The following is a 24,864-nucleotide window of genomic DNA, read 5'->3' as shown; positions in this document are numbered from 1 at the left end:
TGCTTAGTTCTATAACTGCATCATGCCACTCAATTCTCATGGCAACTGATGCTGTTGCTGTCCTATTTATTCAGAAGAAACCGAGGCTTGCAGAAGATAATTTTCTGAGGTCATATATTTGTTAAATACTTGGCATGTCATATACTTCCTGGAGGTGAGCAAGAATGAACAGAAATTTATCAAGCAATTGTGTGCCGAATGCATCCTAATCCCTTTCCCTGATGCCTCCCATTTTATTTCCATATCCATGAATACACAAGGCAGTAAGCATGACAAGATGCTCTAGGGGAGGAAAGTAGATCAAGAGCCTTTTCTCCTAGCTGTCTCACCTTGTGACTTTCTCACTCCTGCTTCCTCTGTCATTATTCTCTCCAATAAAATGAGGGCAGCTTTGCCCAGGACCTGGAGTGCATACTGCTGGAGACAGGCCTTCATCCTCCCTCCCACTACCCCCTTGATATTCAGTCTCCAGAAAGAGAAACATGTCTAAGGCTAGTGCATCTCTGTAAGGATGCAGAGGGCAAGCAAAGCAGTTTTTGTAGGTAGTGCATCACAGACAGAGGAGCTAAAGTTCAGGGCCTGGGGATGTAGCTGAGTGATGGAGTGTTTGCTGAGTGCAAGCAAGGCTGGGTTTGATCCCCTGAAATGTAAAGAACATAACACAAGTACACACAGATGAAGCTCTGCATGTACAAACCTAATCAGTTTTGAAAATTTCTGCAACTTGAGTCAACACTAATTGATGTTCAGGCCTTGACATCTGTGAGTAGAGTTTTTCTCCTTAATATTTAATACAGAATTAGAAATATAGACACTCAAAAAGAAGAAAATAAAGTCAGTTTCCAGAAAGGGAGACCTATAAAGATTTTTGTGTATATCCTTGCAAACACACACACACACACACACACACACACACATCTATTTATCATCTGTCTGTCTATCATCATCATCTACATATACTCATATTTTGTTTCAAAACTCCAATCAGAGAGCAAAGCTGTTTTATAAGCTGTTTTGTTTAATGTCATTTGTTTGTCTACGTAGTGTTGGAGCCTTGAATTAAATCCCTATTACATATTTAGACCATTTGCCAATTTCACTCTATAAGCAATACTCAAATGCATATACAAATTTTTGCAGCCCGTGGCAAACTTAGCGATGATATGAAATCTGCTGCTCAGAGTGATTGGAGTTTATTTGGTTAAAATTTTTCACAAAGACTATAAATTCGGTCTTTGCTCTCCACCAGAGATTCTCAATTCCCACAACTCACCTGTAAAGACTTTTTTACCCTCCATGCCTGTCCTCACCTTACCCCAAGTCATTCTGCCTTCGTCTGGGTGGAGCTCAGGAGGGTTAAGAGCTACGGCTCTGTACTAAACTGCTGTTGGCTTCAAGATCTCTCCGGCAGGTGTACTGGGACCCTCTTGACATTAGCTTTTGCACACAAAAGAGGGTACCAGATTGCAGAGCCTCTCAGAACACCCTGCAATTGCTCTGCCTTAAGCTAACAGCACCCAAGTATATCACTCTGGTGACTTATTAGTCAATTGTGGTGTATTTGGTCTTGAAAGCTGGGTATGAAGTGTGTATTTTTTTGTAACTGCTCAGATTTTAGAGAGCTCTGAATGCTTGCTTTAGAGCTGGTCCAGAGGAAAGATGAGAGCAAATAAGGAGATGCAATTTACGGGAAGCTGGAAGAGTCTCGGCCTTTCCACTTATACCCAAAGCTACAAAACCCTCAGCCTTAGACCGCAGAGCTCACCAATTCTGGCCCCTCCTTCATGGCTGGCTTCTAGTGGTCCCTCTAGACATTTCCAGAAACACAACTTTTGTATTTATTTTCCATACTGCTATGGATATAATTGACCCCATTAGCTGCTCACTAAACTGGCTGGAACGTCTATATGTTAAGATTCTAATTGTCCACAGAAATGTCAATTAGAGTAGAACTTGCCCATTGCGACCATTACCTCTTCCCTGGTTGCAGGGGGATGGGAAGTGCATTGTGTACCAAGGTTGGGGAAAGTGAAGCTGATCCATCATTTTTCTAAGCTAGAGCTTGCAAGCTGGAAAAGGACAACTTGACTTTCACTTATGGGTAGAAATGTCTGGAGGCAGGGTACCCTGGACTATACAGTCCTGGGTTTACTGATGCAATGCTCAAATCACACTGACGCACTCTCTTCCAAGACTCCAGGTGGGAGGAATCCAGGTATACACAGAATCTCCTCTCTAGACATCTCAGTGAAGGCTGGATTCTCCCCCCCACCCCACCCCACCCCTTGTGGATTTGCTTTCAGGGACCTCTTGATGTCCCTTCTGTTATCAAGGTTCTTCAGATCTACATTATCTATCAGAACAATGAAGGGAAAGAAAAAAGAAAAAAGAAAAATAGGCAACCATTCCAAGTGACAAAAGAATCTACTTGATCTTACCGCAGAAATTCCTTAAAGACAATGTCATAAAAGGGTCCCTGTGGACTAGTGGGCAAGGATATGAGCTGAACATAAGGATCCATCTTCCCCATTCCAAACACCCAGGCAGTATAGCTGAAGATAAGTGTCCTTGTTCACCTCTCTGAGATTCAGTTTCCTCATAAATAAAATGAAGATGATTTCTAGCTCACAGAGAGGACTAAGGACCATATTTTACGGAAGCATTTTGCTCCAGGAAAGCAGTAGGATATCTACCATTATTGTGGGGTCTATTTACTCAATAAAGGATAAGTGACCTTTTAGGTCCACTGGGTCACCAAGAAACCAAGAATATCACCAAGTATTTACTTTATCTCTGTAGTTGTAGGTTTGAACACCCCAGGCAATGGTAGGGTGTGTGAAAGGAATCTGTGAGATGCCTAGGAAGAGGTAGGAGGTCAGTAGCTGTTTATTATTCACTTGATTCAGCTGGCTGTAATGAGGTGGCGATGGTCCCAGGCAAGGACATACTTTTTTATCTGTGGCTCTTTGGCTCTCCCAATCTCTACCTCTGTCAACACTATTTGCATCTATGGATGAGCTTGATAACATCTCATTGGTCTCAGAAGAAGGAGGAAGTATTGTTCCAGAAATAGACTATGGAAGCTGATCCAAGGGGCTTTGTGGGCAGTTAACACAGATAAACCAAGCTGAAGTAGGACAGCGGGAGTACAACTCAAAGATGCTGCCTGGTGCCTGTGGTTGCAGAGTGGGAAGTGGGCTCATGTGCGCTGTTGCTTTGGTGACTAAAATGATAGCAAACATTGAGAAAAACAGTTGCAGAACCCTCAAATCTTAGAAGAAGGGGACCTTTCTGACATTGAAATGCCCGGTAGTATAATTGTATTAGCAATAGAATATTGATACTTGAAATGCATATGCTAATTACAGATACGAACACTGAATCCCTAACTAGAAGGAGCTACCAAGGCAAAGTAAAATTTTATAAAATTCAATTCATATTAGTTTCATGAACTTACAGGTCACTCATCTCACCAAGATTCCCTCTAAATGTACAAACTTCTCTAATCGTGTTCCTCTTTTGCAGGTCACACATGCCTCTGTAACCCTAGTTCCTTTCTCTACAGCAGTGATTCTCAACCTATGGGTGGAGACCCCCTTGGGGAGTGTCCAGTGACCCTTTTACAGGGTTCACCCTTGACCATTATAAAACATAGATATGTATATTATGATTCATAGCAGTAGAAAAATTACAGTTATGAAGTAGCAATAAAATAATTGTATGGTTGGGGGTCACCACAACATGAGGAACTGTATTAAAGGATCACAGCATTAGGAAGATTGAGAACCATTTCTCTACAGTCTTATCACACTTGAAAACTTTTTTTACTGGTAGACAAAATTCTAAATGGTCTTATTAAATAAGAAACACAGAGCCAAATACGGAGTTAGAAGCCCAAGAGATCCGAGCACTAGTGAAGAGCCAAGACCACCTTATCTTTCCACTCGCTGCTGTCCTTCCTCTGAGAGAGAGAGAGAGAGAGAGAGAGAGAGAGAGAGAGAGAGAGAGAGAGAGAGAGACCTTCTTCCTGTGTGTCTTGTGTTTTATTGCTTTCCTGTTCTGCCTTCTCATTGGCTCTTAGCCCAGCCACATGATTTCCTCATCATTGCCTGTCTATACAGACCTCCTGGTCTCTATGGTTGGTACTGGGATTAAAGACTCAAGGGTCACCACGCTTGGCTGTGTCCTTGACCACACAGAGACTCTGCCTGCCATGTGATCGGATTAAGGTCGTGGGATACCACCACCTGGCTTCTATTCCTGGCTCTCTGCTAATGACCTCTGATCTCCAGGCAAACTTTATTTATTAACATACAAATAAAATCACATTTCAGCACAAATAAAATATCACCACAGGGGAAGCCGAGGGAAGGGCTAGAGAAGAAAGGACGAGCCCCTAAACTACATTCAGTCTTGAGTTACAGAATCCAGGGAAGACTGAGTGCTGGAACGGAAACATATTCCACAGGTCTCACATTGATTAGCAGAAGAAACTGTTCCTAGGGTGAAGATGCTCCTGAGAATGCAGGAATACCTATGCAGAAATAGCCACGACTCTTTTGCATAGATTGACATGTGTCACTATTTCATATATAGTATTCTCTTTCCATTAATTCCTACTAGCTATTAAGTCACATAAATATCAAAAAATCAGACTGAGAAAAAATTCCTCTGAGGGCCTCACTGAGATGAGGTGAAATACACATGTCCGGGATTGGGCGTGTATACAGACGACCCCAGACTCTGACATTGGACAGACCGCTTGTCTTGACTCTGACATTGGACAGGCCGCTTGTCTTGATCTTGATCATAATAAGATTTTTGTCCCCTGTTTAAGGCAAGAGACTGTCCAAGCTCTAGGATAACTAAGTAGTTTTCCTCTTTCTTTCTTTCTTTCTTTCTTTCTTTCTTTCTTTCTTTCTTTCTTTCTTTCTTTCTTTCTTTTTTGACTTTAGGAAAAATATATAAATACCTGTTATTTATTCTTTTAGGGTCAATTCTTAGAAACTTAACAAGTTTCTAAGCTAATTACTCAAACCCGAAAATATATCCTCCCACACCTCCTTTTAAATGAATTTGGCAGGAAATTTGATGAAATGACAGATATTGACAAGCTTTATCCCCCCCCTTCCCCCAATCATGTGCCACTGTGAAAGCAATAGAGTGTGATAAAAGTCCGTGACAAATGAACATATACAACAGGCTTTTCTGAGTTGTTCACACCCAACAACCTGCACATATTCCGAGAAAATAACAAGGTGATAACTAACAGATGTCTGAGGACTCCTGCTCTCGAGACATTTCTTTTTAGCACACACAGAAAAATCATGATGTCTCACACAGAGATCTGAAGTTTGGAGGCTCTTTTTAAAATATTTCTGTTATTCTTATTTATGTATATACGCATTTGTCTGTGTATGTTAGTGTGTGTGGGGGTATCCACAAAGGCTAGAGGAAGGTACTGGATCCCCTGGGACTAGAGTTACAGGTACATGCCAACAACCCAACCTGGGTGCTGGAAACTGAACTCACAAGTACTCTTAACCACTGAGTTATCCCTCTAGCCCTAGGAGTCTCTTAGAAAAAAAACTAACTAGCCAGGCTTGGCAAAACGGTCTTGTTAATCCCAGCTATGTGGGAAACTGAGGCACAAAGATAAAAAATTCAAGGCCTTCCTGAGCCACTAGGTTAGTTCAGGAAAACACAGGTTCAGAGATCGAGCCTGTCTTACACTAAAACGTGCGCGCTGAAGGTGTAGATCAGCAAGCAGTAGATCCTTTGCTTAGAGTATGCGAGGCCCTAGGGTCAGTACACCATGATACAAAAAGAAAGATGAGGGAGAGAGAGAGAGAGAAAGAGAGAGAGAGAGAGAGAGAGAGAGAGAGAGAGAGAGAGAGAGAGAGAGAGAGAAACAAGCCACCAAAACGCCACACTTTTTTATTGTTTCATGTGGAAATCAGCAGTCAGTCAGGTCTGCCACCCACTTTAGGTACACTGTCACGTGATCTCATCTCACCCCTGCCCTCATCTCCACCGATTCATATCAGACCTGAGCTTGGAGACCCTGTGTGCCCCGAGTCTTTCTCCTGAGCCCGGCTATTCAGCCCTCTTTGTTTTCCTTCTGCTCCATCCTCCCGTTCTTGGCGATCCAACCCTTTTAGTCAGCACAATTCCCAGAGAGCAAATCCGGCCCTCCTTCCCATTTTCCTTCTTCTTTTCATCTGAATCATTCTCCTTCTTTGCCTTGTTCCCCCTCACATCCCACAGAGTTTCCTCCTCAGAAGCAGGAGAACGCCTTTATAAAGCTGAAGCGATGAGCCAGAGTCTCCTGGAATGAACCTAGATAGGACGGCTTCTACAAGACACTAAACAGATACTTGAACTCGACTCACACTCTCATACGCGAGCTGCAGCGGTACCTGAACAATAACTACCAGGAAAACTTAGGGAATAATTTAAAGCCACTCTAAGTCTGAACAGATTTGGTAGCTTAAAACATACTTCAGCCTCGGAAAACAAAAGATTGAATCTATGAATATAAAAAGAGTTGATATCGCTTGTTTTATGGAAGGAACATTTATTTGTAGAGCCATTCTGCACGATGGTGGATGCTGTGGCCTATAATAATCTGAGCAATTTCCTCATGATTCAGCCATGGTATGAGACTCCACCAGATGCTGCCATTGGAATGCAAGCCTCAGATAGTGAGAAAAAGTAACTGGGGGAAGGGAGAGGAATTACAGGACTCACCTGGTTTACAAGACCCATGTCTGTCAAATCCCGTCTTCTCTATGCCATTGCTTAGGGGAGGGATGAACTGTGTCCTACACAGTGCCAACTTTGAGCAGGGACTACCTCAATCCTCCCCCAGCTAGAGCTGCACACAGTGGGGGCTTTTCAAACATTGCAGGTGCGCTTCCCAAAACTGGGGTTCTGGGTCATTTGTGGAGATAAGTACCCACACATTTGGAGCAGTGTATTCTACTCATCTTCCATGAGCAAGCCCGTTTCTCTTCTGCGGAGGCAACAGCTGTCCTCACACAAACACTCATCCCCAAATTACAGTTCCAGAAAGATTCTGGCCATTTGTTTCCTCATCTAGTTTATTTAGGGAGGGAAAACTTGGAGTCCATCCTCGTAGGGACGGCAGTCTACACTATCTGCAGTTGATGAGCCAGATGAGGGTCCTAACAGCCTCACAAGTGGAGTGCTGTAAAAGCTAATAAAGTGTCAGGAAGACAAGAGCTTGAGATTAAGATGGTGGGTGTATCTGCCTCACTGTTCGCTTACTGACCCCTTAGTCTGTGCATGCCCCACGTGCTTCTTGTTACAGACAGATAGGACGGACAAGAGTTGAATGTATTTTATTAAATAGAAATAACAACACAACTCCTTGAATATCTGAGAAGTGCAACTCAAGAAGTTATGAGGGACAATAAGTTATTGTACATTAGGGACAATTTTAGGATTGAATCTCCTTTTGTCCCTTGAATTACTCCTACGTAAAGAATATTTCCGTAAGAATAAGGGGAATAATTTGCTCTTTGTAAGACCAATGGGAATGTTTGTGGCAGTGAAAAGTTAGGAATTGATATCCAAGGTGCCATCAGGACATGGTTTATTGATGAAGACTGTATGAATGGAACCGTAAAGAGTTCATATACTTCTCCAGGGAGTGGGTGGCAGGAATGGATAAGTCTGTCCTGTGAGGATTCCTGTCACTAGCAGGAAGCTGTCTTGTTGGAGTCCCTCCCACACTTGGCGCCGTTTCCTTTTTATTCCTGTGGCCACTGGTGTCCTAGAAGGGAGCTGGGTGGACAACGTTGTTGCAGTGATGGGACGTCCAGCTTCAGCTAAAATGCCTTGCACTGGAATGAAGCAGCTTCTTCCTCAAATGACCTAGAATTCCAAGCTGGATCAAAGTCTCATCCTACAGGGTCATTTTTAGGACTTGCATAGTTGATCAGCCAAGAAAGAAGATGCCAGATGGAACAATTTGAATAAACATGATTATGAGGGGGAAAAATTCTGGAAAATTTGGGGTCCAGAGAAAAGTGCTGAGGCTTCGGGAATGCAGAGCCAAGATCCATTTTCATGTTCCTGACAGCTTCAATCAGGCCATCGTTTTGTTAGTTTTCTTTCCTCTTGTTTTTCTCTTTTGGGAAACTTTAAAAACCTCACATCAGCAGTGTGCCTGGTGAGGAAGATCCTCAATTGGAAGTGTGTCCAGGGCAGGGGAGAGATTCTGAAATAATAGTGTGTGGCAGAAGAAAGGAAGGACTGCGACCCTGGGATCAGGAAAGAAAAGTTTTGTGGGGACAAAAATAGAGAAACCAGCACCAGAGAGACCAGTGTTGAAACCCCAACAGGCCACACACCTCAACATTTCAGACTGCCAAGTTATCACAAAATGGAGATTTAAAGGTCTCTAACATTTCGGGTGCTTGGGAAAGCTTGTCCAGGTGCCTCACCTAGAATTCAGAGACAGTTCTGAATCTTGCTTACACTGCATAGGGTTGCCATCTTGGAACAATAGGGCAAGTTATACATTAAACCGGAAGGAATTCAGCCCTGGAATTCTCCCACTGGTGAGATAACCCCAAGGCCCACGCACTACAGAGCTTGGTTCTGTGAGTAGGTCACTGTGAATAGGTTGGTTGGTCTGACATATACAGGTAAAATCACTTCCCACTCAGCATGAATGCTTGAAAAATATTAATTTTTCTATATTGTAAGTGTCTTAGTAAAGGTATTCTATTGCTGTGAAGACACACCGCGGCAGCTCTCATTAGGACAATATTTAATTGGGGGGAGGGCTCTCTTACAGTTTCAGAGGTTAGTCTGTTACGATCTTGATGGGGAGTCTGGTGGGCATGCAGGCAGATGTGGTGCTGAAGCTGAGAGTGCTACATCTTGCAGGCAACAGGAAGCTGACTGACTGTCACATTGAAGGAAGCTTGAGTGAAAAAGAGACCTCAAAGCCCACCCTCACAGTGACACACTTCCTCCAACAAGGTCACATCTCCTAATAGTGCCACTCCCTTTGGGGGCCATTTTCTTTCAAACCACCATAGAAAGCAAATTTTCTTTCACTTGAACTCATTAAATCAGAAAACAGTATGTACAAAGGGTGTAGGACATGTAGTAAACTACCTGAGAGAGAAACCACAGCTTTACATCTCTTAACATATTCAAATTCCTGTTCCTGACCAGGTGTGATGGTGTAGGCATGTGGCCTCTGCTACTTGGTAGCTAGACTGAGGAAACATTTAAGCCCAGGAGCTCCAGGCCAGCTCAAGCAAGATACTGAGGTTCCCATCTCCAAAAATGAAGTAAATAAAAATAAAGTCTTTTGAGTCCACGACCGAATAGCGTCTCCCGAGGTTTCCCATGGCATAATGCCCAAGACCACACAAAGAAAAGAGAAAGGGCATTTCTATTTACCTCTCTGAGCATCATATCCTTTCCTTAGCCAGTCCCCACTGATCCAAGCTGACTGCCGCTTCCCTTAGGATTCAACTTTGATCCCTGGACATTCCTAATGAAGCACTGTTCCCACCATTTTGTAATGATTTGTTTATAAGTCAGTTTCGATACAAATGCTAGGCATCCATCCTCAAAGACGGAACTATTTTCATTCATCTTTATACTTCTGGAGCCTAGTACACCATCTGGCCCATCATGGAGGAAATGTGAAGGGAGGGGAAAGAAATACCGAGGACTTTTTTTTTCCCCATTTCACTTACAAGCTCCTTTCCACCAGTTTTGCTAAATGTCTTCCCCTGGGACTGGGGAGATGGCTACAGCGCTTCTCACACAAGTGTGAAGACCTGAATTAGGGTTCCAGAACCCATGTAAAGTCAAACGTGGTAGTTCACGCCTGTAATCCAATGTTCTTATGGAAAGATGGGAGACAGAGACAAGAGGATGCCCAGAAGCTCATGGGCCGGCCAGCCTGGCATGTGTAACCCTTGTCTCAAACAAGATGGAAGGTGATGGCCCATGATTGAGGTTAGTCTCTGAGCTTCATATGTGCACTCACATATACACACACACACACACACACACACACACACACACACACACACATCACAGACATGCACACACCCAGAGTGAGAGATCCTGCCCTTGACTTCAGGGGAGAATCCCTTTGGCTGATAAACCAGGAATGTTTATTCTTCCTGGACCATGGGCACAAAGAGAGATGTGTGCATGAAACTTGGAATCATGGAAGCCCCATGTTATGTTCCTGGCCGATGAGGTACTCATGTAAATTGCTGTATGAGTCTTCTGTGAGAGTCTTTTACACAGGGATACGTGTAGTTGACTAATATCTTCGTTTGCTGCCTATCCTTCCCAGGACACAGATACAATTTCTGGAGCTACAACAACATCGGGAGGGAATGGCCTGCAGCATTAAGTCACTGTCTGATCATGTGACTTAATAGCTGAAGATAATTCTGAATTGACAACACAGTCCTTTCTTTCTTTCTTTCTTTCTTTCTTTCTTTCTTTCTTTCTTTCTTTCTTTCTTTCTTTCTTTCTTTTGACATGCTAAGGCTAATTCATTCTTAAGACAATTATGCTTGCTTTCCCCTCAGCCTTGAAGTGCTTTTTGCTCAGATTATCACAAGATCGGTTCCTTTTGAAAGTCAGATATCAAGGCAGAACATCACATTGGAAGGGCCTCTTTCACCATACTGTCCGAAAGCCGCTGAGTGCCTTTCATTGGTAATTCTTTAATGTTAAGATCTTGTTTTGATTTTGCCACTGCATTTACCACTATCTGAAATGCTCTTTCTAATTTGCATTTCTTGGTCTCCCTGGTCACACAGTGTGACTGCTAGGACCTTAGCTGTTTCATAGTGGCTGGAAGAAAGTGTGGCTCCTGGGGGTGCTGACTTCTGGGTTGGAGAGGAATGAGAGAGGGAGAAAGGGTTAAGAGTAAGGGGGGTCAGAATCATGATGGGAAAAAAAAATCACAGAAATAGATGACCCAAACTAATGGGAGCTCATGAACTCTGGACTGACAGCTGGGGAGCCTGCATGGGACCAAACTAGGCCCTTTGAATGTGGATGAAAGTTATGTGACTTGAGGTGTTTGTGGGTCCCCTGGCAATGGGACCAGGACTTATCCCAGGTACACGAACTGGCTTTTTAGACTGCATTCCCTATGGTGAGATGCCTTACTCAGCCTTGATGCAGGAAGGAGGGGCTAGGTCCATCCCCAACATGTTATGACAGCCTGTGTTGACTACCCAAGGGAGGTCATACCTCTATGAGGAGGGGATGGGGGTAGGTGGGATGGAAGTGGGAGAAGAGGAGGAAGGGGGAACAGAGGTTGGTATGTAAAAGGAAAGGAAAATTTTTTAATAAAAAATTATACACACACACACACACACACATATATATATATAAAATGGTGTATAGAGGCTAGGAAGATAGCTCAGGAGTAGAGTATTTGTCTGGTGGATGCAAAGCTTTGGATTCCACCCCTAGCACCAAATAAATAAATGAATACAAGTTTTAAAACAAAAACAAAAACAAAAGAAGATATTACCATACACATCGGATTACAATTTAGGGAATTACTGGGTAAACGTGGTTGTGACTTAACTCTACAATGCTGTTTACATAAGCTGTTGCACTCTAAGTTCAGTGTCCTTTGACGAACTCATTACAATCTTGACCTCAGCTTATCTGGTTGTTGTATCATGTGGCTCCTGCACCTTTCATTCATAACAGTTCACCATAGTTTAGCTGTTCAGTAAATCTCCGTTTACTAAAGGAGATTTAAGATGTTTCTGTTTGTTGGTTTTTGTTTCTGAGGCCCACTCAGTGTCAGGTAAAGTTTTTTTTTTTTTTTTTTTTTTTTTTTTTTTTTCGAGACAGGGTTTCTCCGTGTAGCTTTGCGCCTTTCCTGGAACTCACTTGGTAGACCAGGCTGGCCTCGAACTCACAGAGATCCGTCAGGTAAAGTTTTAAGAACTAACTTCTCGAATACCACTCGCGATACTTCCACCTGGCCTTATCTGATTCCACATTCCATCTTGTGAAAACTTTCCTCAGATCATTTCAAAGGCACTTGGCCTAACTCCCTGCCCTCCAACGTGGTTTCTGAACTTCACGTATTTTATGTTGCTAAAAGGCAGAAAAAGATTCTTAATTTTTTTGGGGGGGCGACGAGGGGGGAGTTCATCCTTCTGTTCTGGTTTTCAATGTAAGTAGTCTGGCAGGCCAAAGTGAGACTAGAATCACAGTCTTGATATTCAGAAAAGTGGCTACTTTCTCTTTTGGCTAAACATGCCTCCTCATACAGAGAGCATGTGTGAGGAGTGATGGGATACGGTTCTCCTGCGGTCTGGACTTAAAGAATACAAAGTGTTTAGAAGTAGTAGAAGACAAGGCTAAGGAATGAGTTGTGTATGTGTCAGACATTGTTAGTTTTTTTCAAAGCTCCAGCTGTCCTTGTTTTTTTCTTAGTAATAATACCTTTATTTTTATAAGAAAGAATACTAAGAAAAGAATACATTGTCCATCCAGAGAGTGTACAGGGGCTATGTGACCATTAGATGAAGTTCCAGACCAAGCTCTGGTTGGAACTCTTTAATGGCCCTGACTCTCTTCTTTTTTTCCTGGGGTCTAGGGCTGGCACTCCTATCAGTCTTGAGTCATAAAATGAGGTTGAGGATGAACCCCAAGAACTAGGAATAAGGGTAGAGTCATGGTTTCCTCAGCCTCCGTATCTAATTCTGAATTGAATTGTCCATTCTAAGGCTTTTCTGCGAGGGAATAAACCTCTGGTGTCTTTGAAGTGTTTTTTTTTTTTTTTTCTTAATGTAGGCAAACAAAATCCTTTCTGATGCTCTTGTAGGAAGATTAAAAAAAAAATCCAATGCCTAGGCTGCATCCCAGGCCTACTAAATCAGAAATTCTAGGCATGAAAGTCAGGAGCTATGAATGTTTAAAGCTGCATCTGTGGTTCCCCTGGGTAGCTCAGGCTGAGAATCACTGTGTTAGGCCAGCAGGTCTCTATGTAGTATGTTCCAGAGTCTCTGGGGGGAATATGATGATGCTTGTTAACAGTCTGGACTTCCGGTCCTCATGCCCAGAATGTTGAGATTTTTCAGACCTGAAGGCAGGTGATTTCCATACGGATGGTCCAAGGATCACATTAGAAAAACACTGCTTTAGGCGACGGGGAATCTTTGGAAGTCTTCAAAGCACAGAGGTAAGAAGATCAGAAGGACATTTAGGGAGGCTTAGTTTGGAGCCAGCAACTAAACTGAAGACAAGGGGTGAGGGATTGAAAGCAGGCAGATCAGTTGGGAGGCAGAGAGCAGGAGATGTCCTGGGTAGATACACCTCTGAGCTCAGGATGGTTACAGATATGTTGAAAAAAGGAGGCTCAGCATACACCGAGAACAACAAAACATGATAGGAGGCTATTGGTGAGGGGAACTTCAAGGTAGCCGCAATGACTGAAGAACCAACCAGGTTGTGGCTCCTTCTAATCCGTGACGTTAGTGCTCACTCTTAGCTTAATATGTGTCTGTAGCTGAGAATGTGGGCTTTTTGTTGATCTGATTGCATCCATGGTCTTCCATCGGTCAGAAACATTTGCTTGTAAAACACTTCAATTTAAAGGCGTGGATACTTTATCCAACAAGATCTGATCTCATAAGTAAGTTTGCTCTGTGTGTGTTTAAATCTGTATGTAACTGTATATAAACAACTGAATTTTTCATAAGGTTTTATATATATATATATATAAACACACATATATGTATGTATATTGTGGAGGTTGAAGAGATGGGTAAATCAGTAAAAAGCAGGACCCCAGTTCACACCCCAGAACTCATAATAAAGAGCTGTGCAAGGTGGTACAACAGTGTAACCACAAGGCTGGGGAAGTGGAGGCTAGAGTAGGGATTCTGGGACTTGCCGACCAGACAGTCCTGCCAAACCAGCCAGCTCTAAGTTCAGTGAGAAACTCTGTCTTTCTAAAAGTAAAGTGGGCAGCAGTTGAGGTAAACATCCGATGTCAACCTCTCATCTTGACATATGTACATACACACAATCTTATTTTCCAAAGTAGAGAAATAAATAACCAGACAATTGAGTTACCACTATGGCCGTGCCGTGTCCCGGTATCTCCCTAGCAAGCAGCACAGCCACGCTCTCAAGGACTGAAGGTTTAAAGAACAATTCTAAAAGGCCATCTCAGTGGCTAGTGATTATTTACTATCCAAAATGAGGCCACAAGCTAAGTTTTGTGTAATGACCTAAATGAAATATTACCTTACACTATTTGCTGTAATAATGAAGGAGTAAGCCCCAGGAATGCTTCCTTGTCATGTTCCTCAAATTAGTATATTAGTTTTAAAATTATAACATAGAAAAAAAATAAGTCAACTCTGGTAAAAGCGGCGCACAATAACTAATCTCTCCATACTTACTAAAGTCAAGATAAGAGTTCAAGAATGGATACCTGTTAAACTTAATAAAAATAAAAGACACAGCACCGTGGAACTTGCTACTCAGGATGCAGACATGAAAGAAACATGACCTTGTTCTTCAGCACTTTATTATTTAAATAATGAAGCCATGGTAGATCTTCTAAAGTTCATTTTAGATTCAATTTTCTCTCTAATGGGAACATTAACTAAGAAAACCCTAACAAGGTGAAAGCCATTAGATCTGTTTGACAGGTTAAGAAAAGGGGGAAACTTCACAGGCAATAGGAGATCACTTTCCGTGAGTCCATACCGTACTGAGTTTAATTACTAATACCATTCTCTTACAAGCAGGACGTAGTGGTGCAGGACTGTAATCTCAGAAGTTGGGAGGTTGAAGCAAGAAGATAGAAAGTTTGAGGGTGGCCTGAGGTGCAAAGAACAACCAGATTAACAAACAAACCAACTAAGCGAGCACTCTTTTCAACCTGGTGTGTGTCAATGCCTTGTCACTTGCTGGGGGTATTGCTTATGGCTCTTAGGTAGCAATGTTAGCACCAGGAAGGGACCACTGCTTGCTCATCCTCCTACACAAACTGAGTGAGTGATGCTTCATGTAAGGGACCATTGGGTGGTCTCTTTCTTACTCTCTTGTGGTTGTGTTTTTGGTTTACCTTCATATACCAACAGTTAAATCAGACCAAACAAGGTGCTAGCCATATTGGAGACTTTGAACATATATCCATTTCTTTCTATTGTCACAAATTTCACCCCTACAAGAAACTACAGTTTTGCAAATATAAAACATTTCATCTTGGGTTGTCATTTTGTGAAAGTGGAGGGTATGTAGAAAGTTCTGAACAAAACTCTACCTCCACTGTCCTCCTCCCCTTTAGAAAAGCAGAATCAAGAGTGTTTGTGGTGTGTTGAATTATGTCCTCCCCAAATTTACACATTGAATTCCTACCCCTGAGTACTTCAGAATGTGACCTGTTTTTGGAAATTGTGTCCTGCAGGTATGAGAAGTTAAACTAGAGTAAGATCACACTGGACTTCTAACTAGGTTGGACTCCTAATCAATATGTTGGGCGTCCCTGTACAATGGGGAACTTTAGATACAGACATACTCACAGGGAAATGCCAAGTGAAGAGGAAGGTAGAGATGCTTCAACAAGCCAAAGAACGTCCGAGACTGCCAGCAAACCACCCGAAGCTAAGGGAGAATCTTGCTTATAGCCAACTTTGTCAACAGTTGAGGCTGGCCTTCTCCCTTCCACAGCTCTGAGTCCACGTGTTTCTGCTGTTTGAGCCACCTAGTCTATGGCATTTTTTACATCACAGCTCTTGCCACTGGATTCAGAGTTGTGATTCTGTCATCACTGAATAGCATATGCCTGACTTGTCTCTCGCTACCGGGCCAGAGAGATACTTTCTCTTTAAGGAAAACGCATATATAGGAAAGGAAGATGAAAGTCAGAGTGGATGTCCTGACATCCCTGCCAACCACAGGTCTCTTAGCTGACAGCTGAGGCTGCCACTGCCCACCTAGTATATCCTCCATCATGAGACTCAAAGAAAGCTGTGGGAACTGCACCCATGATCACCCTGCGCTTCCTCAATCTTCCACCCCACGTAACTGCTGCTGTCTCAGCCAGAGTGTCAAAAGGGACACTGTGAATAAATGCTGTTCTCACCCCTCTCTCTCTCACACATCTACTTCTGAACACATAGGGCAAAGGAATAGAACAGAATCAGCTGGAAATGGGGCTAGAAAATATGGAATTAAAAAAAAAGTCAGAGTAGAAAATGAGCAAAACGGAAACACACTGAAGGGGGCGGGGGGGGGGGGCAGAGGCCGGGAACACTGACCTGGCAAGGAAAACATTGTGGTTGGTAGTGTCAGCACAAGGAAAACATGGCTGGGGGCAGAGGGACTCACAGACCCTGTAGTTAAGCCCTCCTTGATATTCAGAGCATTGCAGCAGACGGCCATCAGGGAATTAGGATGCTTCACAAGTATATGTTCAGATTCCCCCAACTTTTTTTTTCAATTTCTGTCACTGAACTCTCCGTGTGGTGCTTATGACTTTCACAGCTCAGTTCCATAAACGTATGCCCTTGTGGTTCTACATCAACTAATGTAGAATACTGGAATAATGAAGTCAGGAGGCTGAGAGGTCTTTCGGTTCAACACTGTCATTTAAGTGAACAGTGAATTTAGCAGAAATGTCCAATGTCATATAGCCCACAAAGAACCAAGGTAAAGATTTGGTAAGTATTCTATGACGTATGACTGCTCTAGGTTGACTTACATAAAGAAAATAATTCTAAACTGACTTTCAAGCCTTCACATCTCCACATCATTTGTAAAGTATTCGAGACTAGGACATTAGACGGCTCTCTAGGGGCGCTTTCAATATAGAAAATACCTCAGAAGATAATCTAAGAAAGAAAAGCAAACAAAATTTATTCCAGCTAAAGCATTTATTTGAAAAGCATTTGATAAATTAATATAAAAATTTCAATAAGTGTTTCCTGGCAATCTGAATTTTTGATGTTTAAGTAGTTATAAAAACACTGACCTGAACGTACTAACAGCACTCACTGTATGATAGCCAGTTTCTCCCCAACGCCATGAGATTTGGTCCTATTACTCATTGACCTTATTTGACTTAAGAACCTGAGGAGAGGGTGGCAATCCTTCTTCCAAGGTCATACCGTTTGTAAATAGCAGGACTGACAGTCTGGTCCCCAAGTCTGTGTTCTTAGGCCCTGAACCAGATGGCCACTGGCCACACTGTGAAGCAATCTGCTTATTGACTTACATGTGTGTCCTTAGTAAGCAGTGAAGTGGAGACAGGGCTTTATCCAGATCTAATCTACTTTAGAGTCAATGCTCTTCCTAATCTTGCCTCTCACATTATCTCATTTACACCTCTTTATAAGATCCCGCCTGCTCCCCTCTTCACTTTGACTCTGCAAGAGCCATTAAGATAAGGTATAGGTGTGAGGAGGTCTCAGTCCAACGCAGACACCATACAAGCAGAGGGATGCGATCCTCACCACAGCTCCTAGTCACTGAACAGCTCTGGAGCTTTCTGGAGGATGTTGGCTCCTTGGGTGTCCCCCTTTTGTCCTTCCAAGAGAGGACTGTGGTTGATAGGGTCAGCACTACACAGGAGAGACTGAGTTTTAGTCTCAGAGCAGCCTCCGATGGGGACAGGCTGGACCCATGATGCTTACTCTGTCTATGAGCCCACACAGTCCTCTCAACGGCCTGGGATCAAGCATGAAAATAAATTGATAAAGAGCTGAGTGAGGTTCAGAGCAATTAATTCCACAAAAGTCTTAAAAGATAGTAAACATCCCAAAAGTGTTCCACTTCCCAATCTCCATATGCACTGTGTTAAGTTGCATCCAATGTCCCTTTTATCTTCCTAACCTCAGAATCCTAAATATAAAGTTCCAAAGAGCCCCAAGAATTCTTTGAAGGGGTCTCATTTTGGAAAGGAATTCCAATGAGACAGGGTTTAGATTGTTGCCTTCCTCTGATATGTGTATGTGTACGCACATGCACACCACACACACACACACACACACACACACACACACACACACACACACACCACACCCCCAAACTGCATAGTAATGCTATTTTGACCTGCCTATTAAATCAGTTTTCCATATTTTGTGCTTAAAGAAGTTTGTGGACCATTTTCAGTATTGATCTTTAAACATTCTAACCCCACCACCACCCCAGGTGTACTATCTAGAACAGGATTTGGGTTGTAAAGACATAATAGCTTGGCACTCCTGTCCAAGGAGACTTTGCTGTCACCTCTCAGGGTCAATTCTGATGAACCTTATACTTTGAAAGTAAAGGACGTGCTGGATCAGCCCCTGACCCAAACACAGTATGAGATAATGTGTAGTCATATTGGTAAAGATGACTTTCCTACCCAGAGCTAGTCTGCGAGAACACTATCATCCCTAGAAGGCTTCAGTTAGTCGGAGATGAGAGTCGTAATGTATTTGTGGCATCATTCTAAATTACTTTTGTCTTTTTGCCTTCCAATCTTGCTTCATTTTCTTTTTCCTGTCTGCTTTTAATTGTACCTCCTTCCTCCCTCCTTCCAAATTCAGCTCCTGGATTAGGAAGAGGTGGTCTGTGCTGTAAGAAATAAGTAAGTTCAGTTACTCTCTGAAGTCCTGCCTTAACAGTCTCTGTATTCCTACAAATAGCAGAAAATTAGTGTTGTAATGGGCAGTTAATGCACAGGCATTTTGACAAATGCAAAGAGCAAGTTTTGTGTTTCTCTGTTTCCTACAATGTCTACTGCTTTATCACAAGCTATATTTAGAGTAGGAAAGAATGGCGTCAACAAATAATCGAGTGTTATTCATATTGATGGTGACAGCATCTTTAAAGAAAACTTATTGAGGTATCCTTTATGTACTGCAAATTAACTTATTTTTAGTGGGAAGTTCAATGAGCTTTAGTAAACATGCAAAGTTCTAGAAGTACCACTATTGTCCGATTCTATAACATTTCTATTATACTGAAAGGAGAGATACTCTCTACTCCCATCAGTCTCAGGTAATCACTAATTTACTTTCTGTCTCTATGGATTTGCTTTTTATGAGGGAAAGAGATTCAATATAAATAAAATCATATATGTGTGACATTTTATGACTTCTTTTAGTTAGCTTATTCTTTTTAAAATTCACCCATATTTTAGCAATAATAAAAAAAAAACCCTTTCATATAACACCCCTTTGTATGGCAGCATTAGGTAGAGAAGAGAGTAGGATTTCAGAGGAAAGGAAATGTGGGGTTCAATCCAGTCTGCGGCACTTTTGTCCTGAGTCTTTGCAGAGCTCCCTAGTATCTCTAAGATAGAGTTTCAGACCAGGAATAGCAATCCTTCTCTCAGACGACAGATAATAGACACTCAATAAACTCAAGTCTCTCCTTTGTCCAGCAATCTGTGTGCTTCTCACCCTCTGCCTCAAACTGTGCAGTGAATCTTACAGCCTCGCTACAGCTTTCATGTCAAGTTTGGAATGAGAAGCACATAATAAAGCAGTATCAGAAACAGGATTCCACCAAAGGGAATAATGTCCTTCATTAGTGGAGCCCAGATGGTAGGGAACTAAGGGGATTTCCTTCAGTTATATACTGTCACTTCTTATAAAGAATGTTAAATTGTATTGAATTATTTTTTAAAGGTGTCCAATTCTATGCTATTATGCCATTGTGCAATTTATGTTTATAGAGATCTAAGAATACCCTTGTTCCCCACCAGTTCTTATAAAAACTGCCTCCATTAGCATTAACCCCAGATTAACAGATAAGCAAGCAGCAAAGGGTTGCCAGGTTCAGGGTAAATCCAACCCACTTCGCATCCTCAACTCTCAACATTTATCCAGTATGGTCAGATCTTCCCTAAGTGATTCGGAGAGCTCAGTTCACAAGCAAAAATCAACTGACTTGAACCCCTGCTCGTTTCTCCAGCCCCCCCCCCATTGGAATATGTTGTCATTTTGAGTGTCCACTAAAAGGGGCTCTGGATATGACCCCATCTTGAATTTATGGAGATGCTCACATGTAGCTATGGGCATCAAGTTCCTGTCCTCTCCAGTCAATGTTTCTCCACTTTTCAGTTCGTCATTACCCCACGTCACTCTGCATATTGCTTTTTCTTGGTGCTTGTTATTGCTATCTCCTGACACACATGCTTCCCCACTACTTCCCAGGTTCACTTCCTGTTAAATACAGTGCAATAGAAAAGGCTACAGCTTCTCCATAGCACTCCTAAATAAAACAGGTTTGCATGGTGTTCTGTGTATCCCTCACTTCAAGTGAATGAAACTTATCTTTTTCGTGAAATACAATTCCTATTATCAGACATAAATGAGTTATTTTTAAAAAATTAACATGATTTTCTCAACTTTGTATGCCAGTAATGTTATTGTATATCGTTGAAGATGGGAAAGAAGGATATTAATTCTTTTTCCTAAGTGATCGGTCCGCCGCATCATCAGGTGAATAGATGCATCTACTCTTGTCTTATGAAAAAGCCACACTCACAAAGAAAAACTGGACTAAGGCTAGCTCAGGACGCATCAAGCACTTACGGTGTCTCTGAAAGGAGTATCATAACGCCTCTGGGTGTACCTAGTTTGACCACAGCAACTGTTGTCAAATCGCTGGTTCTTTTCCCGATCCTGAGGTCCAGATGGAGAAGATGGGATCCCAGAAAAGGGCTTTTCATTTACTCCATTAGCATCTCCCGTGGATTTGAGAATCCACAAATGTGATAGAAATAAATAAAAATGAGGTGTGGGGGATACATCTAGCTGATGTTAACTCAAATTTGTCAGTATCCCCGATGTGCAAAAACAAAATAAAACAGCAGCATCGACAAAACACCTTTACTTGGGTCAAAAACCTCCCTTTCACATCTAGTAAAAGAATATACTTTTTGCCTAAGATTTTATTTTACTCACTTTAAGCAGCACCATAGGAATGTATCACGTGGCATAAATAGTTTACTAAATCTGAGATTTAGCAGAGATTTTCTCTCTCCAGCATCAGCCTTTTGTCCAGCAGCAGATTACAAAATCATCTTCAAAAAGGATAATGTAACTTTAATGGACAGACATCCCGCTCCCCGAAATTGCAAGCTCCCAATTCCTGTTAATTAACTGAAAGTTAACTTTTTAAAAATCAGTTAATGACCAAAATCACACACGTGCATATATTTGTGTTTGTCTGTCTGTCTGTCTTTCTTCCTATCTATTATCCCAATCGCACAGCTTTCATATTAAGGGCTCTCTCATCTCGGGATGATTGGTTAAAATCAGATTTGCTTTGTAGCGATCATTCTGAGGCTCCAGTCACCACAGAATTCTGCCAGCAGCATCCATGCATCATGTACACGAATTACCAGATAAAGTCAAGCGTCTCCTACCCTGAGATGGCAGCCAGCTTCTGGTGTGCCTGACGGGCCATTTCACAGCCTTTGGTTCTTGTCTTGTGCATTTCCGCCCGGAGTGAGGGGCAACTGACCGAGACGTCCCCAATAGAAATGACCAACTCTCGGTACAGGGCCACTTGTGTGTTGAACTCTTGGACAAGCTGGAAAACAAGCCAGTTTCTTTCACTAAACATTCACTTATCATCAGACACTTAACTATTTTCGTGTTCATAAACAGATTTCACTGACCTCTGTCTGGGCTGGCACCCCAAATCCCCAGCTAACGAACCTGTTTTAAATCTCAAGACACAAAGTGGCGAGTCTCTTTATCCAACGCCAATGTTTATTTTTCCTCAGCAAGCTAGCCATGGAAGCTCCAACTGCGGTCCCAATTGCCCCCACTTTCAGACTCGGTTTCTGAAGAGCAAGAACATCTTTGAGAAGCTATCAAGCCACTCCCAGGCCACTGGAGAATAATGCCAAGGGCTCTGAAATAGATGCTCTCTCTGCTCCTGTGACACACACACACACACACACACACACACACACACACACACACGCACAAAGTAGGACACAACAGGCAAACCTTTCCCTTCCTGCCAGTCCCCTGAACGCTTCTGGTTTGGACCCTGACAGAAAGACTGGCCGGCTCCTGTCCTCTGCGCTGGGACCCTTCATCGCCTCTGCAGCGCTCCTGGGCTCTGTTTGGGTTTGTTTGTGACTGTGTCACCACCAAGCCGCACCCCCACCCTCTTTCCCTGGCGAGCCAGCCTGTTCACCCTCCTTCGCGTCTACCACCATTCTTCCCGGGGTAGAGGCATCACCTTTAGCCTCTGACTCCCAGGATCCAGACCCATGACTCTTGTCTTGGCAGGGCCATTTCGACCTGGGTGTCACCCCGCATCTGGGGGAGTGCAGATTTAAAAATAGTACATCATGCACGTGATCGGCATGGCGAGGAGGCTGAGGGTGGGGAGTGGTTGGCACTCAAGCAAACGATTAAGATACACGACTCCCACAACCCCCCCAGGGAGAAAAGGAAAAAAAAAAAAGGGAAAAAGGCGCAGTTTTCACCCACCATCTTGCAGTCGTCCAGGGCTCGTTGGGTTTTGTGGGCGCTTTCGGAGCCGCTGCCCCTGCGCTCCCAATCCCCGCTCTGCAGCGGAGGCTTGCTGATCTGGAAGATCGAGGAGCGGGTGGACCGGCTGGGGCGCTTTTTGCGCCCATTCGGTGCAGAACTCATGCATACACATCCACCAAGCCGAAGCCGCTGGTGCAGTGCGCCCCGGCGCGGGCGGCCCGGTGGTTGCCCCTGCACGCCGCCGCGGAGCAGCCGGAGCCCCGACCCCGAGGCGCGCGCGGCTCACAAGGTTGCGGCTGGCTGCGCGGGTGGGTAACCTTCAGCTTGAAGGAGAGCCGGGGAAGCGCTGCCTGTGCGGTGCAGCATCGCTTCCACTAGCAGCGACGAAGAGGCGCGATCAAGTTCTGCTCAGCAGCATTGCCGACCCTGTCCCGGGAGCTGGACGCTGCTGGCGCGGGCTTGCACCGCCTTCCTCTCGGCATGGATTGACAGGCTGAGCGAGGAGGAAAGCGCCGCCGGGCGGTTCCGAGTTTCCATTCAGATGGGGGAAGCAGCGTTCAAAAGCCTGCGCTGCAAGGTGGGGGGCGGGCGGGGGTGTCTCTCTTGCTTCGGTGTCTTCCCGCAGCGGTGCGCGGTTCGCCTTTCCCCTCCCTCCACGGTCGCCAGGCCTGGAAGGGGCGAGCTGTTCCGCAGAAGGCAACTGGCGCTAATCTGCGCCTTGATCCCTCGTCTCTGCTGGCTGCTCTGTGTGAGGATCCCAGATGAATCCGTGGCGGGACTGGCAGACGCACGGAGTCGGTCCGGCTGACGTTGGTCGTGGCCCGGCACATTGATAGGACAGGAATACTAATGTGATCCGTCCATACAATCTCCTTCCCTTCCACAGTTTATGCACTTATCCAATCAAATTCCCGGGAACATCAATTGCAATATTACTTCATCGGCTCTATTATTAGAAGCGAAAAGTGTCATCAGAGTGGAGAACATTGCCACATGCTGGGACCTAAACATGGATTTCAAACAAACCGATTGGGGTTTAGGGCCGCTGTCGTCTGAGAGGAGACTTTTCAGGGGCCATAGGAGGGAGCGAGGTATTTTGTTTCGAAAGGAAGCTCTCTTGATAAAGTCCAAGGATAGCCTTGTTTCCCTGAGTTGCTTTTGTTTGGCCTTTATTCCTGGGAGGGGCAGTGAGGTGAAGGGTACAGCCTCATTCACTCAAGTTGGTACTCATCCTCACCCCCCCCCCCCACTTCAAGCAACACAAACACAGACCTCCAAGAGTTTGCCAGAAGAGATTTGAAGAAGTAAGGAAAAAAACTCACAAAATGACCCTTTCTCCTTATGCCTTATGTGAGGTCAGAGTCAGAACCAATGTCAAGAAAAGATTATCTCCAGAAAGACGTGGGGTTAGGTCCTCAGCCAATCTGTTTTCCCCTGACCACTGACTTTGAAACAGTCCTCTTGGAAGGAAGAGGGAGTGGTAAGGTCCTTCAATTCTGATGCCCTGAACACTTGCTCCCAGGAGAAGAGAGCTAAGTGAGCTTGCTATCCAGGGGAAGTAGTTATGTGCTGAACAACCCTTGAAGAACGAATCAGAGGTTCCTGGTGACTATCTTAAGGGAATGTGGACAGTACACAAAGAGAGAAACTGGAAATGGCCAGGGAGGTGATATCGTAAATGGATCTTTGAAGTACCTTCAGACTTTTTTCTTTATTTTTTTTGAAATTAAAATATAATAACATCATTTTCATCCTTCCCTTTATTCCCTCCACCTTATCCCATCCACACACCCCCTTGCCCTTAAATTCATGGCCTCTCTCTATTTTCCCTTTAATGGTCAGATTAACACATTGAGGTGGTGTGGGATAATATAAAGAAGCATGTTTTGCTGTTGTCTGTGGTCCTGACACAGTGCTCCTAAAACCATTGTACTGTCTGGGTGAAGGGGTAGCAGGAATGTCTTGTTGAAAGAAAGACCAATCCTTAAGTAGCTCAGGACTTTCAACCCTACTCCCAGCATCCAGAGAAGGAAGAGTGGTAAAGAGTGTTCACCATCAATGACCACTTCTTTATGTAGTCTTATAAAGAAACCTGTGAGAAACCCTTCACCCAGATGGCACTGGGAACTGCCATCTTGGGAAAAATATCTAGGTGCTAGGAGGATGGCATGCCCAGCACAGATGTAAAAACAGCATCCTCTACCTTGTCCTTCTAAAAATTATATATATATATATATATATATATATATATATATATATATATATATACATTTCAGAATTTCATATGTGCACAAAATGTTCCTCCATTACCTCATCTCTAGTTCCTCCCCTATCCCCCCACTACTAT

At 43.5% G+C, this 24,864-nt stretch overlaps 1 protein-coding gene across 3 annotated transcripts in view; it reads right to left on the bottom strand.

Annotated features, from left to right (window-relative positions):
• Positions 1–23,274, bottom strand: part of Rgs7bp (regulator of G protein signaling 7 binding protein) — a 93,412-nt gene extending 70,138 nt beyond the window's left edge. For 2 of the 3 annotated variants that reach the window (XM_059276539.1, XM_059276541.1), the window contains exons 1-2: positions 22,515–23,274; positions 21,431–21,597 (exon numbers count right to left, since the gene is read on the bottom strand). In XM_059276539.1, coding sequence (XP_059132522.1) covers positions 21,431–21,597; positions 22,515–22,679 — 332 coding nt within the window. In that variant the 5' untranslated portion in view covers positions 22,680–23,274. Of the gene's footprint in view, positions 1–21,430; positions 21,598–21,685; positions 21,980–22,514 lie in introns of those variants that run through there. The other variant, XM_059276540.1, reaches the window with a different exon arrangement.
• Positions 23,275–24,864: the final 1,590 nt, after the last annotated feature.

The sequence above is a fragment of the Peromyscus eremicus genome, chromosome 11 (genome assembly GCF_949786415.1).
Source record: "Peromyscus eremicus chromosome 11, PerEre_H2_v1, whole genome shotgun sequence".
NCBI lineage: Eukaryota > Metazoa > Chordata > Mammalia > Rodentia > Cricetidae > Peromyscus > Peromyscus eremicus.
This window is presented reverse-complemented; position numbering and strand designations above follow the sequence as displayed.